General features: G+C 36.2%; 2 protein-coding genes across 5 annotated transcripts in view; one reads left to right on the forward strand and one right to left on the reverse strand.

The window, feature by feature from the left end:
- The window catches only part of LOC120422358 (TBC1 domain family member 4), a 53,859-nt gene extending 37,847 nt beyond the window's left edge, over window positions 1-16,012 (reverse strand). For 2 of the 3 annotated variants that reach the window (XM_039585766.2, XM_039585765.2), the window contains exons 1-3: window positions 15,238-16,012; window positions 9,692-9,789; window positions 9,380-9,584 (exon numbers count right to left, since the gene is read on the reverse strand). In XM_039585766.2, coding sequence (XP_039441700.1) covers window positions 9,380-9,584; window positions 9,692-9,789; window positions 15,238-15,357 — 423 coding nt within the window. In that variant the 5' untranslated portion in view covers window positions 15,358-16,012. Of the gene's footprint in view, window positions 1-587; window positions 770-9,379; window positions 9,585-9,691; window positions 9,790-15,237 lie in introns of those variants that run through there. The other variant, XM_039585767.2, reaches the window with a different exon arrangement.
- Window positions 16,013-20,900: 4,888 nt separating this feature from the next.
- LOC120422361 (ras-like GTP-binding protein RhoL) overlaps window positions 20,901-22,959 on the forward strand; it is a 41,592-nt gene continuing 39,533 nt past the window's right edge. Inside the window, exons 1-2 of one of the 2 annotated variants that reach the window (XM_039585771.2) lie at window positions 20,901-21,029; window positions 21,616-21,691. The gene's annotated coding sequence lies outside the window, so the exon portion shown is untranslated. Of the gene's footprint in view, window positions 21,030-21,569; window positions 21,692-22,959 lie in introns of those variants that run through there. The other variant, XM_039585770.1, reaches the window with a different exon arrangement.

Here is a 22,959-nt window from a genome sequence, read left to right on the forward strand (position 1 = left end):
TATACATTCAAAGAAAATTTATTGAAAATTCAGTGAAGATGCTAGTTAATGAATTCAATACATAAAGTTACTGAACATAACATTGAATTCCAAGTAGGTATATCTGCAACATAGAGATATATTAAGTTTTATTTGCCACACAATTCTAGAGTTTCCCCCTTCAGGCACACAAACATAAACCCGGAACTAGATCCACCAATTTGCTTTTTCCTCTTTTCATTTCCTCGACTGCAAAACACTTTTCACCAAGTCGGTTTCATAACACTTTGCCACAAGCCGGTCGCTATCTGCAGAACGTGAATTCATTTATTTTTCATGGAACATTCAACCGGTTTTCACTCGTCGGCAAAAGAGACCCGTTACTCTTCATCAACCACGTTGCAGCACTCTCCCCTCAGAACACTTTTGAGAACGAAATCACGACAGGCTTGCTTTCAACTCGGTATGTCGGAAAAGCGCTCCAATTTTCACTTCAGCCGGAGCGGAGAAAGCCTTAAATTAATTTAATTAGACGCTCCTAAAGGCCTGAAGGAGGAATCTCTGCAACCGCTTTGTTCTTTTACTTTTTCCCCTTTTTCCTTTTCTACCTGTTATAGCACAATCACATCTTTCACGTGGAAATTATTTTCCACACGCACGCACTTTTGTATTTGCTTTCCCCCCACTCAATACGATTTTTCCGATTTTCACCTCCACTTGACACTGGGGATGTTTGGGGGAGGTTTGTTCTAGCAGTCTCTCTCTAATCAACCGTGGCCAAGGCAAAACGGTAGCCAATTGCGATGACATCCGAAATGTTCGAAAAATAAAATTAAACTGACGAACTCGGGTTCGGGTTCTTCTGTTTCAAAAAAGTAATACGACGACGACGACGTTATTGGTGTGGTGGGTTCCTCGAACAGAGACATGGGTGGCAATGTTTTTGTTGTTGACTGTTGTTGTTGTGTGAGTTGGAGGGTTTCATTTCAGTGGCACACATGTTGTGTGGACACCACATGTCCAATCCACGTACGTCGATACGGTCAAATGAGAAGGAATGAACAAAAAATATGGAGATTTGTCCATTTAATAACACCAAATAAAATTGGTAATCAAAATTATGCGGGGCATTGAAATACCATAGTGATATTGAGTTCGACAAGCAAGCGCATATTAATTTAACTTTAACTGCCATGCGGCTCCATCGAAGTTTAAAGTCTTTACCTCAGAGGATGTGACTATGGACAAACAAAACTATTTTTTTTTGTAATTTTCAAACAACAATTAAAATTCAAATGCTATCGAAAGTTTATTTATTCACATGTAGAAAATCACAATTTTTTTTATTACAAAATATTTGTTGAATCCACTTAAAAGATGATTATTAATCACTCCTGAAAGTTTCATGAAGATATTTCATGATTAAACTGAGTAAGAGACGATTTAAGCTCAAAATTTTACCATGCGCAAAGCGGGTTGTCAAACTTTGTTGGCGTTTTTCTCTAAACCCCGACTTGGTTTACGTGGCCACGATATCTCGAGATGAGATGGTCCAAATTGGCTGAAATTTGAGGTGAAGGCTCTCAAGATGTATCCAGTGTGCATGACGAAGCTCAATTTTTAAAATTTGTTTATTAAAAAAATACAAAAATCAAAAACTAACGGTTTTTTATATGAAAAACACAAAAATATTTTTATCTTTTTCTAAAATAAACTTTTTGAAAATCGGGCTTCGTCATGCACACGGAATCGGTTTAACGAGTCTTCACCAAAATTTTGAGCCGATTTGGTCAAGACAGTGTTGAGATATCGTGGCACCCTTTTTTTGAAATTGCTATATCTCGGCAATCATGCAACCAAATATCTCCAAATTTGTTTTGTTAATTGGTGAAAATGTATATTTTAATGCCCTAAAAAAATTAAAAAAAAAGTTGAAGTGTGTGCTCATACCAACCTCTGACTTTTTTGCAGATATACATGTATGTAAACCCTTAAGGAAGGATTGTTCATAAATACTTCACGAACATTTTCCCAAAATACAAAGGAATTTAATTGCAAGTTTATTTACTCTATCTTAGGCCGATGCAAATATTTAAAAAAGTTTTTGTCCCTCGGCCCTGGCCGAGGTCAAAAGGGGGGGCAAAAAAATAAAAAATATAAAAATTTAAATAACAAGCCATAGTCTTCACATTTAAATGAAAAAACTGTTTTAAAATGCATTTTACACTAGTTCAGTTGTTTTGCAATCATTAGTTTTCAAAAAATCTAAGATTTGACAAAAACAAAAATTGTATCGAAAAAAAGATTTTGCATCGAAAATTTTCAAAATATCTTAAGATTTTTAATAAACCCAAACAGGCTAAAAATTATTTAAAACGCAGAAGAATGTATTTTAATTTGATTTCAGCTGGTTGCACTTGAATTTTCATTGAAATTTTGAAGTTTATTGTAAAAATATTCTTTTGCCCCCTGATTTTTCGGGGCCACTTTTGAAGGGGGGGGGGGGGGTGACAAAAACTTTTAAAAATATTTGTACCAGCCTTAATTGTCAATCATTAAATTTGGTCCAAAAATAAAACTTAATTGGTTCCCCAATCAAGAATATGCAAAGTGAAGTTATAGCCGTTTAGGAATCCATAATATCGCAAAACTTGCAAGGCAAAATACCCGGAACAAATTTTATATCGCCGCGTTTCTAAACAAAGGTAAGAAGTTGGGCTTCTCATGAAGAATACTACATCCAGAACTGGGAATTGGCATACGAGAGGATAAAGATGTCGGCCTGTGTGGATCAATCGGACCGCGCACTGGACTCACAATCCAGAGGTCGCCGGTTCGAATCCCGAGGCAGACGCAAAAATTCTAAGTGTTAATATAGGTATTCGGTGCCCTCTCCCCGTGCCATACCTTCACACTTAGGAGACCCGGGAGGCGGAGTCTTGTCGTAAAAAGAACGATACACGCCTGTGGATCCGTTGACGAAACCGCAAGGTTTAAGAGGGCCACATTATAAGGTGTTACGTCGATTCCGTTTTTTTCCGTGCCTTTGCCGTATGGGCCACCATGGTTCGGTGACTAAGTGGCGGTCATTTGTCCATATAAACCATTCAATAGGATGAACTGTTCCAATGAACGAATGAACACGCGAGAGGACTGTACTCTCACAAAATAGCACTTTCCTTACGTTTCTTTTCGTGAGGACTATCCCCTCGTTCTTTAACTTTGGGTGTAGGTGATGTTTTAAAATGATTTTTCAGAACATTATACGTAACAATATCGAATCAAAAGTACCATGCTTCTCCATCGAAATTACAACAAATACTATCACAAAAATAAAAAAAAGTGCAATTAAAAGTTTGCAGAATTAAATTTAGATAAGTTTTATGTAGAATTTCCAGAGTTTTATAAACTTATATACTAAGTAGTTAGTAAACTTTATATTTAATCCAAATTATTGTTTTGATCAGATTAGTGCGCTGACCACGGGGACGCGCTGTCTTGTTTTTGCATGCTCATTTTCATTTCTTTTGTGTCACTGTTTGTGTGCATGGTTATTATAATTGAATAATGACATCATAAGTGCAGAGCTTCTGGGAACGCGCAGTCCTGTTTTTTCGCGATAATTTTCGTCGTAAATGATCGTAAAAGTTTATCCAACTGGCAGTTTTAGTACTAACTCATCAAACTATCGATTTTATGAAGAGTAAAGCGTCATTTATTTAAAAAATTTGAAATTTGCTCGCGTTATCTAAATTGTAAAACAGTAAAAATATACTGATAATTCCAGCCCATAGCACTACTGCTCGGCTGGCACGCGTTCGATAAAAAAAACTTTTTAAATAATCAATTATCTATCTTTCCGCAGCCGGCTGCCTAAGATTTAAAATTTTCAACCGATAAACAAAATGCTCATGGTCACATCACTGCCACTCGTGAATCCTGACCTCATACCCATCTACTAACCCCCTCAAAACTCATGTGATACTTTGTCGGAGATGCAGTCGATTGGGCGGTCTCTATCACTCAAGTATCGGACTAACATTCCCATCCACTTCCCCGTGACCCTACCACTGGTCGTGGCCGGCGCCGGTATTTATCAGCATGATAGGGGCCTTTGAGAAGTTGCGAAGCGAGGAAAGATAGCACCCACTCATCTTCCACGGCTCGTGGATGTAACTTCTGGAGGTCCTGGTCAATAACGGAGTAGCAACTGCGGGTGGGCACCTATGCTTATGCTTATGCTTATGCTTATGCTTAATCCAAATTATTGTTTTGATCAGTCAAGGCTGATCATTTTGAGTTGGGACACTGGATTGATAGTGATTTGTCAACAAAAAACTGTATTTATGTTTATTTTTCGAAAGGTGTATGGTTTACATGTTTCATCACAAAATGTGTAAAGTGCCCAAGGGGTGTGAATACTTTTTTTACATACTTTACTGTCTTGTCCCGAAGCCGTTGAATCAGCAAACAAAGATTCAATTTATAATTTGCGCCAAATTGGATTTTTTTCTAAACACTTCAAAATTTGATTGCAATCAACTGAAAAAAATTGAAATACATTCTCGGGTCAAACATTCAATATTACGCCCTTTTGAAATGTTTGTCTTGATTTGAAAATTTTGAAAATATTGTTTTCGAAAAGATTGGAAAATTTCACGAATGTTTCATATTTTAACATTGAAAATCGGACCAATAGTTGCTGATATATCGACATTAGAAACTGGAGGGTTTGTTTGGGTGAGACTTAGAAAACATAAATTTTCCTGTTTTTAACCCTTTGCATGGCAATATCTCAGCAACTAAAGGTCGTATCAACAAAGTTCAAAAAAGCAAAATATAGAGAATTGTCTCAGCTTTTCAAAAACTATTTTTTTCAAAAGTGGGCAAACATGGGCACTAATTAAAAAAATGAATAACTGCGATTTTTTGAAAAAAGTTACCTAAAAATGGCTATAACTTGAAAACGGTGCACTTTATCAAAAAGTACCTACTTTTTGTTTGCAAATTCTATTTTGAATCGAAAAATGAAATTGAAAAATTTTTGCGACCAATATTTCGATTTTTTGAAAAAAACTGTATTGATTCAAAAAATCATAACTCGGTCAAAGATTTTTTGCCCATTTCGGAAATTTCTGAAAAGTTGGCATTTGATATCCTCTAGAACATATCAGAAAATAGAAATAAATAAAAAAAATGTTCTTTTGCAAATCAAGTTTAAGTGACAATAAGTAAAATTAAAAATCACCAAATTTGTTTTGCTTTGTATCATTTTTTTCCAGTGTAGTCCTTATCCATACCTACAATTTTGCCGAAGACACCAAATCGATCAAAAAACCACTCAAAATATACCGATTTTTGAATTTTATACATAATTTTTGTATGGACAGCTGCCAAATATATATGGGAAATAAAATGGACGAACTAATGATGCATAATGGTTCTTTGGGCATACCGAAGGCACCAAATAAGTTTCAGTCGGATTTAAAAGTAAAAAAAGAAATCGAATGACTGAAATATCAGAGAATTGCTCAGTAGGTAAATCTCCATGTTTTCGGATTATGATTTGATGTGCATTTTTATAAAAGTAACAAATGTCAAAAAAGAGATGAAAATAATATGCTAAGCATTCCGATACATATCAATCCACACTCTGCGATTTGCTCCCCTAACAAAGCAATACCAACACTTCTGCAGAGGAGATGATGAACAAGATTCCCAAACAAAAAACCTCTCCGACACCATATGGAACAAGTGGAAAATCTTTTCAAAGCCGATTGAGTGAATGACATACAGCAAAATCAGCAGCAGGAATGTGTGTGCGAGTAGCGATAATATGCAAAAGTGTCTGTTTTTCCGCCGCTCAAATCTACCTCCCCACGATAAGACAAATACACCCAAACTGGTGGCGGTTTTTCTTCCTCCATCACAACAGCTCACGCTGGTTTTGCACACAGCAATTTGCGAGAGTGTTGGAGATTAGTGTTTTCTCTCGTTCGCTGTACTGCTGCTGATGCTGATGCCATTCAATTAGAGATGGCCAAATGTCAATTAAAACAATTTCTAAACTGACTGGTGAACCGCCAAGCCGGGGCTTCAATGCATGGCTGGGCGGCGCACCGGGATCGTTTAGAGTGCGGAGATCGTTATAGGGTTTGCAGATAAATGATATCACTGGCTGGCAGCGGCGGTGCAATGCAATCAACTGCGATGTGTAAAGTGTACTCGTCAGTTTTCTCGATGGTAGCGGTGGAAAAGTTTATTTGGACAGTCGGTGAAATGAAAGTGCGCAATTTGTTACGAATGGTAGAATAACTGGAAACTATTTTCCTTTTTTTGATAGCTTAAAACTTTTTTTTTAAATTTTATTTTATTTATTCTTTACATTACTTAATTTTATTAAAAAATATTTCTGAAATTTGTTGAAAATGAAAAAGTTCAAAAGTATTAAAGCTTTACTCCACTTGATAAAAAAATAATATGTTGTGTGAAGAAAATTATTTTATTTTTTGACATGTTTTAAAGGACATCAAATGTCAACATTTCAGAAATTTCCAGAATGGGCAAAAAATCTTTGACCGAGTTATGATTTTTTGAATCGATACAGATTTTTTAGATTTAGTCTTGATTTAAAAATTTTGAAATTTTTTTTTTGAAAAATTCCGAAAATTTTACGAATGTTTCATATTTTAACATTGTAATTCGGACCATTAGTTGCTGAGATATCGACATTAGAAAATGGTGGTATGTTTGGGTGAGACTTAGAAAACATCAATTTTCTTGTTTTTCAAGCCTTTGCATGGTAATATCTCAGTAACTAAGGGTCGTATTAACAAAGTTCAAAAATGCAAAGTAAAGAGAATTTTCTCAGCTTTTCAAAAATATTTTTTTCTATGGTTTGCCCACCACTTATTTAAAAAAAATGAAAAACTGCGACTATTTTCAAAAAGTTATCTAAAAATGGCTATAACTTGAAAACGGTGCACTTTATCAAAATTTCACTAAAGTACCTACTTTTTGTTTGCAAATTCGATTTTACATCGAAAAATGAAGTTGAAAAATTTTTGCGACTAATATTATGATTTTTTGAAAAAATCTGTATTGATTTAAAAAATCATAACTCGGTCAAGATTTTCTGCACAACTTGGAAATTTCAGAAAACATATCAAAAAATTAAAAATAAATCAAAATAGTGTTTTTTGCAAATCAAGTTTTAGTGACAAAAAGTGAAATTAAAAATCACCCATTTTTTTACCGTGTATCATTTTTTTTCAGTGTAGCCCATATTCATACCTACAACATTGTCGAAGACGATCGATCAAAAAATTCCTTCAAAAGAAACAGATTTTTGAATTTTCATGCATTGTTTCTGTATGGACAGCTGCCAAATTTGTATGGAAAATTATATGGACAAACTAATGATGCAAAATGGCTTCTTGGGCATACCGAAGGCACCAAAAAAGTTTCAATTGAATAAAAAAATACAAAAATTAAAATTAAAGAAAAAAGACCGATTCCGTAGAGAACTGCTCATATGAACATTTCAGTCAAAGTTTAACTGTCAAAACGCTATCAAAATCTGTTTGAAATCGCTCATGGAGTCATTTTTACTCCCAAAAATACATACTTTCAAGGGCAGTGTTTGAACAAAAACTTGTTCAGGGGGTTTTAAACTATGACTTGAATTACGAGATGATTAATTATAAACGACTTTGATACGATTCTCCACGCATTTTTTTTTGTCTGGAAAGTCGCATTCAAAACTTCATGTTTCGAGATATAAATTAAGTTAATAATAAAAAAACATCGTGCCTGTAAAAGTAAACAAAAATAATTCCCAAAATAAAACAATGATATGTTTTCAGATTGATTTTTTTCTTTAGTGATTTCTAATATTCATTTCAAATAAGGTTAAAGTTTCAAAATTGGCCAGCTCAAGCTTGTAAAAATCAGGGATATACATGGCTTAATAAACAAATTAAAAGTGATATTATCCTCCTGGGTGATGAATAGAGAGTATGCGTAACGTGATTTTCGAATGATCCCACTTTGTTTACATCTACAAAGTAGGAGGCTGTTCAAGCACAAGCATGACTTTTATCTTACTGGTAAATGAGCTGTTTTATAATCAGTGGCATGTGTGTTATTTTGTTTAGTTTTTTACAGTTTTTGCTGAAAATTTGTGTGTGTTTTCAAGTTTCGATCGGTTAGAAGAGGTTTTTCTTTTTTACGGGCGACGAAGAACTGTGGCGAGAGTGTCATTCTGCGATGTCGCAGATAAATTCCCTGGCTGATTTTGGAATCATACAGCTCTTCCTGGTCCAGCGAAAAAACATCGCTATTTCTAGCGAATCTGATCCAACAAACAGAAAGGATTTTCACTAAACCAGTAGGTTTTCAAACAGAATCAAACAATTAAGACAGCGTCTGGATGGATAGCCGCATCGACTCCATAAACAGCTTCATTCATAATTCTACAAAAATTACGATCTCTCCTTCAACTTTCTTAAGATTGGTTGACTTCAACTTCAGGTCCTCAAAAGCAAAACAAAAACATTCTTGCAAAAAAAAAAGCAATTTTTAATGATCGATAACAATACTCTCTACTTTTGGCGAACAGTAAATTGGTTCCACTTTGACAGTTCAAAATTGAGGCCGTTTTGCGAACCACTATTCAGCACCCAGTTATCCTCTATAACTCCACGCAAACGAGGTGGTAAATTAATCCATTTCCCTGAATCTAATAGTTTACCGGCGTAAGCCAGAAAAGTTATTATCCACTTCTTTCCAGAACGAGACCAGCGCCGTGGAAAGGTGTGACCCATTCCGGTGTCATATTTTCGCGTTTGTCGCATAAAACCACCACATGCCTGATGGGAAAGTCCTGCTGAGTGATGTTTGCTTTACCATTTTGGTGGTGTCGTGGTCCTTTGGGGACTTGGGAGGGGACTCCACGTGGAAAACAATCTGGCTAATTGAGAATTTTACTTTGGGACGACATGATGTTTGCCTTCCATATCGTACTGTCTTGTTACGTTTGATTTAATTACAGTTTTGCTTTTTCGTGAGAATAGATGGTTTGGGTTGCGTGATTTAAGGTGATGTGTCCTGTTAGGGAGGTTAGCCAGAGTATGCTGGAATTTTCCAGGCTGTTATTTTTAGCACCTGTTAAATCAGCGCACTCGTAAAACAGGAAGTTAAACTTTCCAGCGACACGTTTATTGTTCCAACAAAAGTTTACAACCTGAGCTATTCAGTTTCGCTATGAATTTTAGATTGAAAAAGCTTCTGTAACTCTTTCGCAGCAAAAGCTTAAGTAGCAATCACCATTCCTGGCGGAAAATGGCAACCGTCTTTACGAAATTGAAACCCCACTTCAGAATAAGCAAGCAGCACTCACCTGGTCGTATTTATCGCACTCGTACAGGTGAATGTGGAGCAGCGGATCCTGGGGCGTTTTCAGCAGGTACACCAAACCATACTCCGGTCCGTAGATCTCGGCCACGTTATCGTTGCCGATGGTGATTGGCAGGACGCGGGTGCTGTTTGATTTCGGGATTAGAAAGTCGGAATTTTTCTTGCCCTTTTCCTGCTTCACGATTACTCTGTTGGATGCAATGGTGGAGAAAAAGAAACATTCAGTTGAATGATGAGTATTGAGCCACGTGTGTCGAATGATTAAAAAAGTTCTTTGGCGAAAAGTTACACCTACCTGCAATATCCGAGGATATACTTGAGCTGGTGCACGAACTGGAGCTCAAAGTCTGTGTTGTAAGCTTCGAGATGGCCGTTCTCAATACCAACGGATAACTGGAATAAAAAAGATGTTTGGTTAGTCATGCCTTTCTGAAATTACAATTAAATTAAAAATTACAGTAGGATTTTCATGACTCATGAGAAAATATGTTTAAGAGTCGAAATAATAAGCAAAGGACTCAATATTGCTTTACTGCTCCTTCAGCTTTCTGTGCGTGTGTCATCGCAGTATTGGGCAGCGAATGACCGTACAGGTGTAAGTTGCCAGAAATAAAGAACTAACAACAACAACGTCACAGTAAAATGCTTTAGTCATGATCCAAGATCTACGCAAAATTTAGTATGACCCAGTGCGCTATTTTAAAAATCATTTTCTTGAGGCTTGTGGCTTTTTTCAAACTCATTTAGTCATTTTAACATGCGGTTCGCCGTAATTTATAGATGGCACTTATATTTAAAAATAAATTAGTAAGCAAAATGCAGTACAACGTATAGAAGTGCATGAAAAATAAAATAACAAACCCGTATTTCAACATTTTTAAAATAATTGTAAAATTTATTATACAGCAGAACAGTGGTTTTGCAACCATCAGTTTCCAAAAATTATCAGTTTTGACGAAAAACCAATTTTTGCACACAGTTTTTTTCTAAGGGGACCCTAGTTGATCCGTCGTAGAATGTAGACTTATCGATTGATTTATTTTTAATTTGAAAATCTGGATTGGTTTCCTGGCAAGCCTTTTATCGTTTTGTGTTAAAATAAGACATAGCTGCCTAATTATTTTTGAGAATTTCAATTGTTTTCATTTCATTGCACTTATATTTGCATTTGATATTTTTCCAAAAAATATTTTTCGGGCCGATTTGAAGGGGGTGCGGGGTGACATAAACTTTGAAAATATTTGAAACGGCCTTACATATTGTTAAAAATTAATTTCAATTAAGCCAAGTTTATTGATGATTTTTAAATCAATTAAAGGGTTTTCAAATATTTTGTTAATTTGTGACAGTAGCAGAACTGTAATAATGTAAAATTCATTTTGTAGTACTTAAAAAAATGAGAATAATGCTTGAAAATTTGTGTTTTTGTGCTTCGAAATAGACTAGACTCGGGGGACAAAAATTTACATATTTTCTTAATAGCCTTAAGTGAATTTTTTTCAATAATTTTCTTTACGATAACGGATGAACAAAGTTAAGTAAATAAAAAGATTGAAGTGCTGACACAATATCCTTTGCCTAGAAAAATCAAAAAGTCAATCATGAAGGCAAAGAATTAAAATATGTATAACTTTTTAAAACTTAATATACTTTGTGCATCTGCATAACATTTTTTTTCTTTCAAGAGAATCGTATTTTTGCATCTCTGCAGAATCTTTGTTACAGATTAACACTGTTCAACAAAGATGTAAAAATTATTAGTATCACAATTTTATCGAAAAACGAAAATTAATCCACCTTAAGGAAAAATTTCTATCAAAATGCATTAGATCTTGACTCAAAAACAGCATAGAGTTTAACAAAGTGTTTTTTTTCTAAATATGTATTGTACAGACCATACTGATTAGATTGTTGAAGTATTGATGCATTTATAATAAACTTTAAATTTTAAAATATAGTCAAAATCATTCAAATATCCGGTTTCATAGAAGTGTACAGCTTATTTGAGACCTAAAGAATGCCATTCACTAACATTTCAGTCTTAATTTGTGCGATTCATAAGTAAAATCGAGTGTCCGGAATTCGAAGCAAAAGTGTCCGGATTTCGAATCAGCTTTTATCAATGTCCGGGATTCGAAGCACAACAAGTCATATTAATTTTGAAATTCTGATGAAAAATTGTTTGTAAAGACATACTTTGCATGCATGTTCTTGAAACTGACTGTTTATACTACATCCTGATGATATTTCTACATTTCCAACTTATTACATGATTTTTTGCCAGCTATAACAAAAATGATATGCTACTAAGTGTCCGGATTTCGAATCATGACGTTACCACCGTCGCTGAAAACATCAAATTTTTCTTCACTCTTTTGAGGCAGACGTCGCGATGCTCATGCAACTAAGCACGCTGATGGTGTTGCCAGAAGAGCTTGAAGAAAAGTTAATGTTTTCAACGGCGGTGTTATTTATTCTGTAACGTTATAAATAGTGGACGAATCATTTCACCCTCTTCGACAAAGTTGTTTCCTTCAATTCCATTTAATTTATATTTTGGCTCATTGGACATGTATTTCAAATACCTTTTTGAAAATGTGAAGTTTGACGGGTGTTCTTACAAAAATACCCTTTTACAATCTTCCAGACAATTGTCAATTTTTTTTCTTTGCATAACTTTTGAAAGGCTTAGCCTAATTTTATAATTTTAAAAAGGAACTTTTGGGACCCCAAGACTCACAATCCAATACGGTCGGTACAATACGGTCAAACTCCGTTTAGCCAGCGCTGAGATAATTGAGTGCATTTTTTTTATTCAAATCCCTACACACACACACACACATGAATACACAGATATTTGATCAGGATTTGATGCTGAGTCGATTTGTATAATTAATAAGCTTATTTTCGAGTGATTTTATAACCTATTAGGACGGCAATAATTAAACGAATTGATATTGTTGTTCAAGGTCACTTGGGATAAAGGAAACATTGTCGTTAAAACTTCATACTTTAAAATTATCATATCTCATAGACTTTCTGAAACTCGTACTATAAAATACTGTCCATACGAGACATACGATAAAATCGGGAAAATCAACACAATTGCATACTTTTTTCCAGGGCTGTGGAGTCGGAGTCGGAGTCGGAGCCGGAGTCGGTGGAGTCGGGTCTTTTTGGGGACCTGGAGTCGGAGTCGGAGTCGGAGTCGTCAAAACTCGAATAGCTGGAGTCGGAGTCGGAGCCGGAGTCGACTAAATTTTATGAGCTGGAGTCGGAGTCGGAGTCGGAGCCGAAGATTTCTGATAACCCGGAGTCGGAGTCGGAGCCGGAGTTATCTTAAATTCAACAAAAAATATGTTTTTTTACTGCTCAGTATTTCCTATATAACAGCTAAATTTACAAAACAACTTATATTTTTAATTGATTTATCAGATGCCATTATGTATTTGAAGCTTTTTATTGTGATTGAAAAGCTCTAATTGTGTTATTACACTATAATCACTAAATGATAACCTCTTACCCAAGTATGTAGTATCATAATTCAAAAAATAGTAATAAAAATATTGGTTATGTAGTCAGACTATATTTATGTTCCCTTTCAATTCAAATTTGACCAAATTTCATCCAGTTATTTCTGAGAAAGTACACACAAAGTCATCTTTTACCCCGATAGCGAATGTCTTGGAGGTTTTAAGTTAAATCATTTTTTAGGAAAAAATTACGAGGCACATAAAAAGATTATAAATAGTAATCACTGTTTTTGCAGATCGAAAAAGAGTCACTGACAGTTTAACTTTTGTAACAAATAATTAACGATAATAACAATCTCTAACTTGGAACTCAACATGCGCATTTTGTTTATAACTGTGTACAAGAAAATCAAAGTGTTGCATTTAAAATAATTTAAACTAACTAAAAAATGTTCTTTTCAACAATGTTCTTTTTGCAACAAATTTGAAATAATCATTGATTGTTGATGTTGATTTAAGGTGAACTATTTTGATATCGTTGCAAATTATCGTTGAACGAATCTCAAGAATTCAGTACAAAAATGAACTAATAAAAAAATGTATTGCACAAAATATAGGATTTAAATTTATTTTTCAAATATTTTAAATAAAAAACACAGAATGACGGAAGGTGATAATTATTACAAATCAAAGTACCTTATAAAAATGAAATATTTGTGACCTAGAAAATATTTTGCTTGTGGTTATTTGTTTTTTTTATTATATTTTATTTTTTTCATATATTTTGATGGAGGCGCAAGATCATCCATAAAGCTTCGTTTTAGGTGAAGAATCACGAAGTATCGTGCACCTCCTTTTTAAAGTATAGAAAATTTCAAAATTAAAATAAGTTAAAAATTTCCAGGTTATAATATTTTCCATGTCACAGATATTTGAAAAGGACATCATAAGCGTCTTTTCCACGAAGAAATTGTTTAGATACATTGATTTGCAATAATAATCTCCTTCAGCCATGTCGTTATGTCCATGTACGTCTTAAACAAAAAAACAAAAAAAAGTTTCGTTTAAAATTTACATTTAAAAAACAAGGTGCCTGTCACTGTGCTTCTTACAAATGTCAGCCTGAAAGTGATCAAATTGAATTTTAATGTTCATTAGATCATTAAGGCCAGATTTCTTTTAGTTATTCATTCAAAAATAACAATTTATTAGCTTTGAAAAAAATATTTTCAAATTTGAGGATAAGCAAGTAAATCTAAATTTACTTACAAAACTGTTCTTCTCAAAATGCCTCTAAAACTGAAGATATTTTTTGATTTCTGTTTCCATAACGTATAAAACTTGTAACCTAGAAACTTTTTTCCGTTTATTTACTTTACTTTACTTTTACTTAACTTATTTTTCTTGAGAAAAACATGACGCTTAGAGAGTATTTAAATAATCCTATTTATCAATGTTTTAAAAATAATTAACTAATAATAGTTAACTAACTTTTGAAACATTTAAATACATGTGGAGTCAGAGTCGGAGTTGGAGTCGGAGCCAACCATTTGTTGAAAGCTGGAGTCGGAGTCGGAGTCGGAGTCGGCTAGAGTTGGTAGGCCGGAGTCGGAGTCGGAGTCGGAGCCAACCATTTGTTCAAAGCCGGAGCCGGAGTCGGAGTCGGAGTCAGCTAATCTGAGAAAGCCGGAGTCGGAGTCGGAGTCGGAGTCGTTTGAAATATGACCCGACTCCGCAGCCCTGCTTTTTTCTATGAAAAATAAGCTAAATTGGAGAAACACAAGGGTTGCATTTTGCCCCCTCACCCCATAATTCAAGATTAGTCAAAAAATGTTCAAAAAACCAAAACAAGAAAAATTTACCTCTTTTTAGAGTGTTTCATTTTTATGGGTTGAGGGTCACAAAAACAAAGTTTCTAACAGCCAACGTTCCCCCTTGTGCCCGATTGCTCCAAACTAACGTAATCACGCTCAAAAGTACACCCCATAGCAGCACACCTAAATATGGTCTAATTTCCGCATAACAATCGGCAACATCCTCTCAACTAGCTGCAAGGGAAGTGCAAGTGCAGCTTTTGCGGTGCATAAATTCGCTGATTAAAATTTCATTCTTCTGCGGGCAGCTCGCGGTTCGAGCCCCGTCCTCGGTCGGTTGTAACCTGGCAAGGATAAAAGAACGGCTCCCTCACTCTCTCTACTCTGTGTTTCTCTGTGTGTGGCTCAGGCTCTGTTCGACCGACCAAGAAAATCAATATTTTTATACATGAGTTTTCGCTGAAAAGAACAGGCAGCAAAAAATGATTCCCCTCGGCTTCAAAGGAACTTTTGCTGGAAGATTCGAGGACTTTTTCATTGTACGGAATACTTACGGTTACATAACTCTCGTGGTTCCGGATGTCGGCGATGGACCACGGGAGCATCGACGCCGAAAACCGGGGATCCACGGACGCTGAACCTCGCCATGTCAACGTAGTGAGACGAGTTTTCATAGTAGGGTGTTCCACTTTGAAGGATTTTATTTTGCGAAATGCTCAGCCAACACCTGGGTTGACCAACCGTCCCAAGATAACAAAGACCTTTACTTGAAAATTTTCCTGTTTTACACTTGTAACTGCATACTTCACTTGAGCAACTCAAACGATACTACTCATCACTCGCGATGAAAATATCAAAAATGATTTTCTCTTGCCACTGAATCACGACCGAAACTTAAGTGCACCTTTTCAGCAATCACTTGTAAGGTTACATCTTCGATTGATTCTCACTTGGGTAACACTACACGGCCAATATCCAGAACAGCCAATAGTAGTAGAACTCACTCTTTTCGCCTTGTCAAAATTGAACTTTATCACTTTGCAGCTATAATCGATTTTCTCTTTCTTCGTGAAGATTCCTACAGTCGAAAAGCCTCCCCCCTCGGTCGTATTACAGCATAACCAGTACTGCAGTCCTGAGTTGAAGAGTCGCGCGAACCGTGAACCACGTACGACGAACCGCCGGAACAAGTGTCCAGAACTTGACAAAATTAACAACACTTTGAAAAAAGTCGCTCCGTTTAGCCTGGGTGAAAATATGTATTTTTTTCTCCTGTTCAAAACTGCCTGGCCTGAAGGGACGTGCGTTGTCGCGATGTAAACTATCCAGCGCAGAATGAGTCGAGGCACAAAACAAAAATGTTCAACTTGTATGGAACAGCGCGCGAGAGAGAGTGCGATGCGGCCCAAGGGTGTGTTGGTGCCAATAACAGTCCCGCAACCCCCCGTTTTGCTGGTGTATGGAGGGAAAACATGCTCTCTCGCGACGGTTTGGCTGTTTTTTGCACACCTTTGCTAGAGCGAGAGGGGCCTGCAGGATGCTCTCTCTCTCTCTCGTGGAGTTATGCTCTGCTATGCTGCAAGGTTTATGTATTGGTGAATGGTTGAAGAGGGAGAGTCGGAGAGAGCAGCTGGAAAAGTGTTTATACATTCTCAGTTTGAATAGTTGGTTTTAGTACCTGAATGGAAACATATCGAAAACAGAGAGGGAAAGAGAGTTTGAATTATGCTGTTCAGCGCAAAGATGGCGGCAGTAGCAAGCAGCATGATATGGCCGTTGGTTTATGATGAGTTTAGTACAAGGAGTTATGTTGCAATGTTGAAATCAAATTATTGAGAGTTGCCTAGCGAAACTTACTTGAGGATGCTGTGGAGAATTTCCCTTATCTTCTTTAAAAAGTAGATCATCAAGTGTTCGTTATGCTACAAAAATGTTAAATCATATACTTTTATAGATATAAAAATGAACAGTGTTAAAATCAAACTAAGAGCAAACTAGAACTGAAGAACAACAGCTTATCACTTGTTATGTAAGATTCAATAAAATATATTTAATTAATTAATTACACGGGCAGACGGTGATAACAAAATTCATGCCATTTCAATAACAAATACTGTTAGAATAACAGAAAGTGTTATGGAATCTTCTGGAAAAATCAATTTTTGCACAAGAGTTTAATAACAGTTTATGTTATCATATCATGATATGGTTCTATGAAATTTGGGATCCGTTCATCTGTCTTTGATAGAACAAGTTTAAAAAAAATGATTTTAAATTTTTTGATTTTACGTACGTTCTACTCAACAAGTGGGGCAAGAGGAACAATGCATGGAACAACATGTTAATTTGCTAACAATTGATTTGTTATCACTTAGATATATCAGATTAGAATGTATTTGAAACGTTTCTTTCATTTTTAGATTAAATAATAATATGAACTAATAATTTGGACGTTTTTACGAAAGAAAATTATTTCTTAGATGATAAATAGTACAAATGTTAAGTCAATTGCATTGAAATTTTAAAGGTATTTTTTTATTTTCAGCAAAAAATATATAAATTTTATGTAAAATTAATCAAAAGTTAGAATTTTACCTCTTATTAAAACTGGTTTTACTTATAAAAATATCGATTTCAAACTGAATACGAAAAACGAATTAAAAGGTTTTACAGTTCATATAAAATTTGTTCTTCTGAAAATGACTGTAAATTAGAAATTGCATCATTCATCGGGCTCACGGGACCGTTTTAACGAATCTTCACCATCATTTTGAGCTGATTTGGTCGAATCGAAGCAAAATTATAAAAACTAATCAAATTTGTTTTTTGGGAAATTCTAAATCACTTAGAACCATCGATGTTTAAGTTCGATAAGACCAATTGTTTTCTAATCATCTTATTCAGAATGTGTAAATTTTAAATTTCCATAATAATAATTGAGAAAAGCCAAAAAAATTATTACCCTTCTTTTGCCTTCCTCACAGAGGTAAGGCTTTAATCCTGCTCTAAAAATGAACTTCGTATAAAAACGTCGTAGACCCACCTTCATGTATACATATCGACTCAGAATCGAAAACTGAACAAATGTGTGTGTGTATGTATGTATGTGCCCAACAAACTAGCTCATGTTTCTCAGCACTGGCTGAACCGACTTGACCCGAACCTGATGCATTCGACTTGATTTAGGATCCCATAGATCGAGTTTTATACAGATTGAAGTTTCGATAAGTAGTTCAAAAGTTATGTTTAAAAATGTGTTTTCACATATATCCGGATCTCACTTAAATGTATGTAAACTATGTCCGGATCCTCCATCCCACCCATCGTTGGTTAGGTTATCAAAAGACCTTTCCAACGAGTCCAAATTATTGATGATCTGGCAACCCTGTCTCGAGATATGCCCACTTAGGTGATATTGATGTACTTTTTGGAAGCCAAATCTCACTTAAATGTATGTAAACTATGTCCGGATCCACCATCCAACCCATCGTTGGTTAGGTAATCGAGAGACCTTTCCAACGAGTCCAAAACATTGACGATCTGGTAACCCTGTCTCGTAATATGGCCACTTAAGTGACATTTATGTACTTGTTTAAGCCGGATCTCACTTAAATGTGTGTAAACTATGTCCGGATCCACCATCCTACCCATCGTTGGTTAGGTTATCAAAAGACCTTTCCAAAGAGTCCAAAACATGAAGATCTGGCAACCCTGTCTCGAGGTATGGCCACTTAAGTGACATTTTTATTTTTTTGAAGCTGGATCTCACATAAATGTATGTAAACTATGTCCGGATCCACCATCGTACCCATCGTTGGTTAGGTTATCAAAAGACCTATCCAACCAGTTCAAATTATTGATGATCTGGCAACCCTGTCTCGAGATATGGCCACTTAAGTGACATTTATGTACTTTTTTGAAGCCGGATATCACTTAAATGTATGTAAATTAAGTACGGATCCACCATCCTACCCATCGTTGGTTAGGTAATCGAGAGACCTTTCCAACAAGTCCAAAACATTGACGATCTGGCAACCCTGTCTCGTAGTATGGCCACTTAAGTGACATTTATGTACTTGTTTGAAGCCGGATCTAAAAAATAGATGACATTTCTGTAGAATTCCATCATATCAGCCATTGTTGGTAATAAGTGAGGAAGGCTCGAACTACATAGGTGGATTAAGTTAGTTTTTAAATTATTGCCGCTATTGGCATAGTCAAAAAAAAAATGCCTTCAAGATGAGATGATCTTTCGAATTTCCAATAGGTGGCAGCAAAAAGCTCGTTAGCCTAAGCTTTTATGTCTTCTATATTCATGTGCAAGGAGTGGATTGGTTTAATTGAAAACAAAAATAGGAAAAAAGAACCATTCAGACTACAACCCACCGAATTATGGCCATGTGCTCTGTTTGGCTTAGCTGGTTGGAATTCCAGATCACGGATATCTACGAGATCTTGGGGGTCTCTAATGCAAGATTTCTACCCATCCCTAGCTATCCGAAGACTAGATTTGAGGTAGCGCCCAATCCTCTTTTAATACGTCATGGGATTCGAACTGAAGACTTTTTGGATCCGAGGGTAAGGCTCAGTTTGGCACTTTTTTATTTGTTTCAACATCCAAGCGAGACAACTTTTACTCTGAAATAAACTACCTATCGACCTAACAACTACACTCAGGTCAGGGGACCAAGGGTCAACAAGGATTGACCCAGGCCAACTAGGGATGGGTCAGAAGGATATTGCATTATAAAACAATTGATTTAATCCTATTTCAACAAAACTAAATCTCTAAAAGTTTGACAAAGCATAGCAACAGAAAGTAGCAGCCACCAGTTCTCAATCGAGCAAAAAATAACGTGCAAATCTGCACACATGGCGTCTGCCGTCTTCATCCGGCTTCACAAGGACTCGGGGGCCAGCACTACTAACCCGTTTGCATAATGATGCATCGTCAGCGGGTTGCATCTTTAACCTTTTTACTAGAGGCGAAACATTTGTTTTGTTTTTTCTCTCGAGCAGACTTTCTTCGTCGTCCTCATTACGCGAAAATGAATCCGGAAAGAAACGAAGGCCTGAGTCTTGAGTGTTCGCAAGTTAGTTACTAAAGTAGTGAACGTACAGACTAGCTTGGTGTGGTGATTTATCATGTTGGGTGAGACAAGTTGGCCACTTGTTTTTCCGTCATTATAAAGTTCTATTCACGCTTAGATTAACATTGTTGTATTTCTTATAATAAGTGACGGAAATTACAGTTTATTATTTGTTTTGGATCATTATATATTTGTTCTTCTTATTGAAAGAAAAGAAACTTCTTCATCACAATAACTGTAATTTAGGGTCCAAAATCAAAATAAATATCATATTTGTGGACTTAACTTTCGTTAGGGTTAATGGATGTCTGATGTTTGTGATGTATTGGAAAGGTCTTATCCATTACATGAAGTCTTTGGAGTCTTTCAACTGTTAGACTTTGACATCTTCCATAGAAAAAGTATGGTTTCAAGATGATTGTAGCTTTACTACCTGTGGTTCAAACGCACCTGAAGCACCACGTGTTTCCATAATACAGGATAGATACAACTTTCATGGAGACGCATGGTGTTTAGCTTGTTAAAGGACATTCATAATTCAAACTGAGTTTGCAAATCATCCGCCAACATCATGTTAATGTTATTTTATGATTTCAGAATTGTAACATACTCAGTTAAGATAGGAATTGAAAGAATTACTTATAAAAAGGCTGTTTCACCTAGTATCGCCGAATTTACCAATTCTAAAACGTTGAAGTAATTTGAGTAATTGAACATCACTTCCAGACTTCAATTAAGGCACAACAGACGACAAATTCCAACACTCATCAAGTCTCGTTTTGCTTTTACGCCTCATTTTTCACACACATCCGTTATTGCTATCTTTGCTAAAGCAGTAGGTACAAACGAAGGCATCTCAGCAAAATATAAAACGTTGACACCAACAAACACACATTCGGCACTCACAGAGATAGGTTCATTCCTCTCTGCATGGAACCCAAAAAGAACACAGAAGGTTCATTCACTATCACGCGCAAACCTCCCTCAAGACCACGTTGTTGACCCGAACGAACAAGTCTCGCTCGCTCACCCACTCTCGGTCGGCGTATCATTCATTCGCCAACTGCGATGTGCTGCGAGCGGTTGTTGTTGTCGAAGTCGGTCGCGTCGTCGTCGTAGATTTCGCTGTCGTGTGTTGCTTCGATCGAGACCTGTTCGTTCGCCCGGTCGTCGTGAAGATCGGCCTGCTGAACTTGCCCGGTGGGTTCGTGTGAGCGCGTGCTGTTGTTGTTGTGCTTCCTAAAAGGGCCTAAAAGGTTGAACTTTTGGGTGGTTTGACGACACATTCAAACAAGTGGTGCAAGTCAAGTCAAGTTCGCTTCCGGTTCGGGTCAAGACAGGAGGAGTAGTTCCGGGGCTTGTGTGTGCTTTATCGCTGTTATCAACATCTCCTCCTATTCATCCGTATCCTGTGTATGTGTGTTTTTGTGTGTCTCTGATATGTGTTTTGTGCTTAGTGGGTGTGTTGTATGAATAGCCATACAGCGAAAGGAAGAAGGCATGTGACGAAGCGTTTAATTGTTTATCTAAACTCATCAACCAGACGCGGAGTATAGTTGGGTGTAGTTTGTTGCGGACGGAGTTTCCGTTTTCGATGTGCTGATTAACGTACGAGTGCTAGTTCTAGTGTGCTGCTATGAATAATTGATGCTCTTCTGCTCCTCCGCCCGATACACACTACTTCGCGACACTGTACTGTGTTTCGCACCAACATTTGTGTGCGGGAGTGCGCTTTATTGCTGACATTAGCAATATTTTTCTGCACACCCTCTCTCTCACACTCTCGCTCCTCGAAGGCACACTCAACCAATGTGTGCGAAGTGACTTAATCATCCGTCTTAGGGACGTTGTCGTCGGAATCAGGCACGTTGCGCGGGAGTTTTAGTCCGGGGAAGCGTTTCTACGAGAAATATAAAAGGTAAATATCTTCTAGGAGCATCCAAGTTAATTAAGTATGAAAAAAAAAATACTTGAAAACATGTTTTATTCATGTCCAACAATCGAGCAAATTTATATACAGTGGATTCTCTGGATGTCGATCTTCTCGATATCAATATTGTTCCAGCTGTCAATGAATTTTACAGTCCTTTCAAATAGATTGTTTTGATTTTTCGATATTTTGATAGCTCCCGCTCTCGACGGTCCCTTCAATATCGACATCGAGCGACAGAAAGCACCACTATACGATGATATTTAAAAAATAATATTTGTCTGGTATTCTAACACATTTAAAGTTGAAAAATGCATTATTCCCTTGCAAAAATAATAATGGACTGAACTGAACATTAAGTTTTTGAATTTATAAACTAGAATAGGCCGATGGCCAAAATTTGACCCAAATCCTTGCAGTGAATTTTTCATGTTTTTGGACTTGTTTGAAAATTGATAAAAAAAATCAATCAAAGTTAGCTGGATCTTCGGAGGCCAGTCAAATTCTACGATTTTGTAGAATTAATCAATGTAGTTAACATGGGCTATTCCATGTCACCTTCACCGATTTAGACCAAACTTGAAGGGATCATTCATCTATCGATAGTTAACATAAATTCCTGGCCAATCTTCTATGAAATGTTACCACAAGAGAGTATTTTGATCAAATAGTTGTAAAAATTACGAGCAAAAGAAAAACATTTTTTTTAGAAAATCGTCAAATGAGGGCGTTGCCAAAAAAAGATGAATTTCTTTCCAAATTTGATCCTAATCGTGAAGGTCAAGGTAAAAAAATTACTCAGTTGATATAAAATGACGATATATAACTGGAAGTTATGGCGTAAGATGGTTATTGAAGTACTGAATAGCGCATCATTGGCGGAAAATTGATAGTTTACGTCGGTGTTAGGAAAATGTCTGGAGTTTTTTAAAAGGTCCTATAAACCAAATTTCCAGTTTTTGTTTTTTGGTTGTTTTTGAAATCGCCTTGAGCAGGGATATTAAAAAACACCCAAAAAGAAAAAAACGGAAAGTTTGGTTTATTGGACCTTTTCAAAAAAAAAAAAACTCCAGATGTATGCTTTGGGTAGAGATTGAGTGCTTACTAACTATTTTTATGCAAAAGTGGCCATTTTGTTCTGCAAAATCGTAAATGTTTTCATTTACAACCATTGTGCACAAAGAGGGAGTGAAAGGAGGGGAAGAGGTCTGACATTTTGAACACAATGTCTACGTAGTTTGTGGATGGCCCCTTCT

Source organism: Culex pipiens, chromosome 3 (assembly GCF_016801865.2).
Source record: "Culex pipiens pallens isolate TS chromosome 3, TS_CPP_V2, whole genome shotgun sequence".
NCBI classification, from domain to species: domain Eukaryota; kingdom Metazoa; phylum Arthropoda; class Insecta; order Diptera; family Culicidae; genus Culex; species Culex pipiens.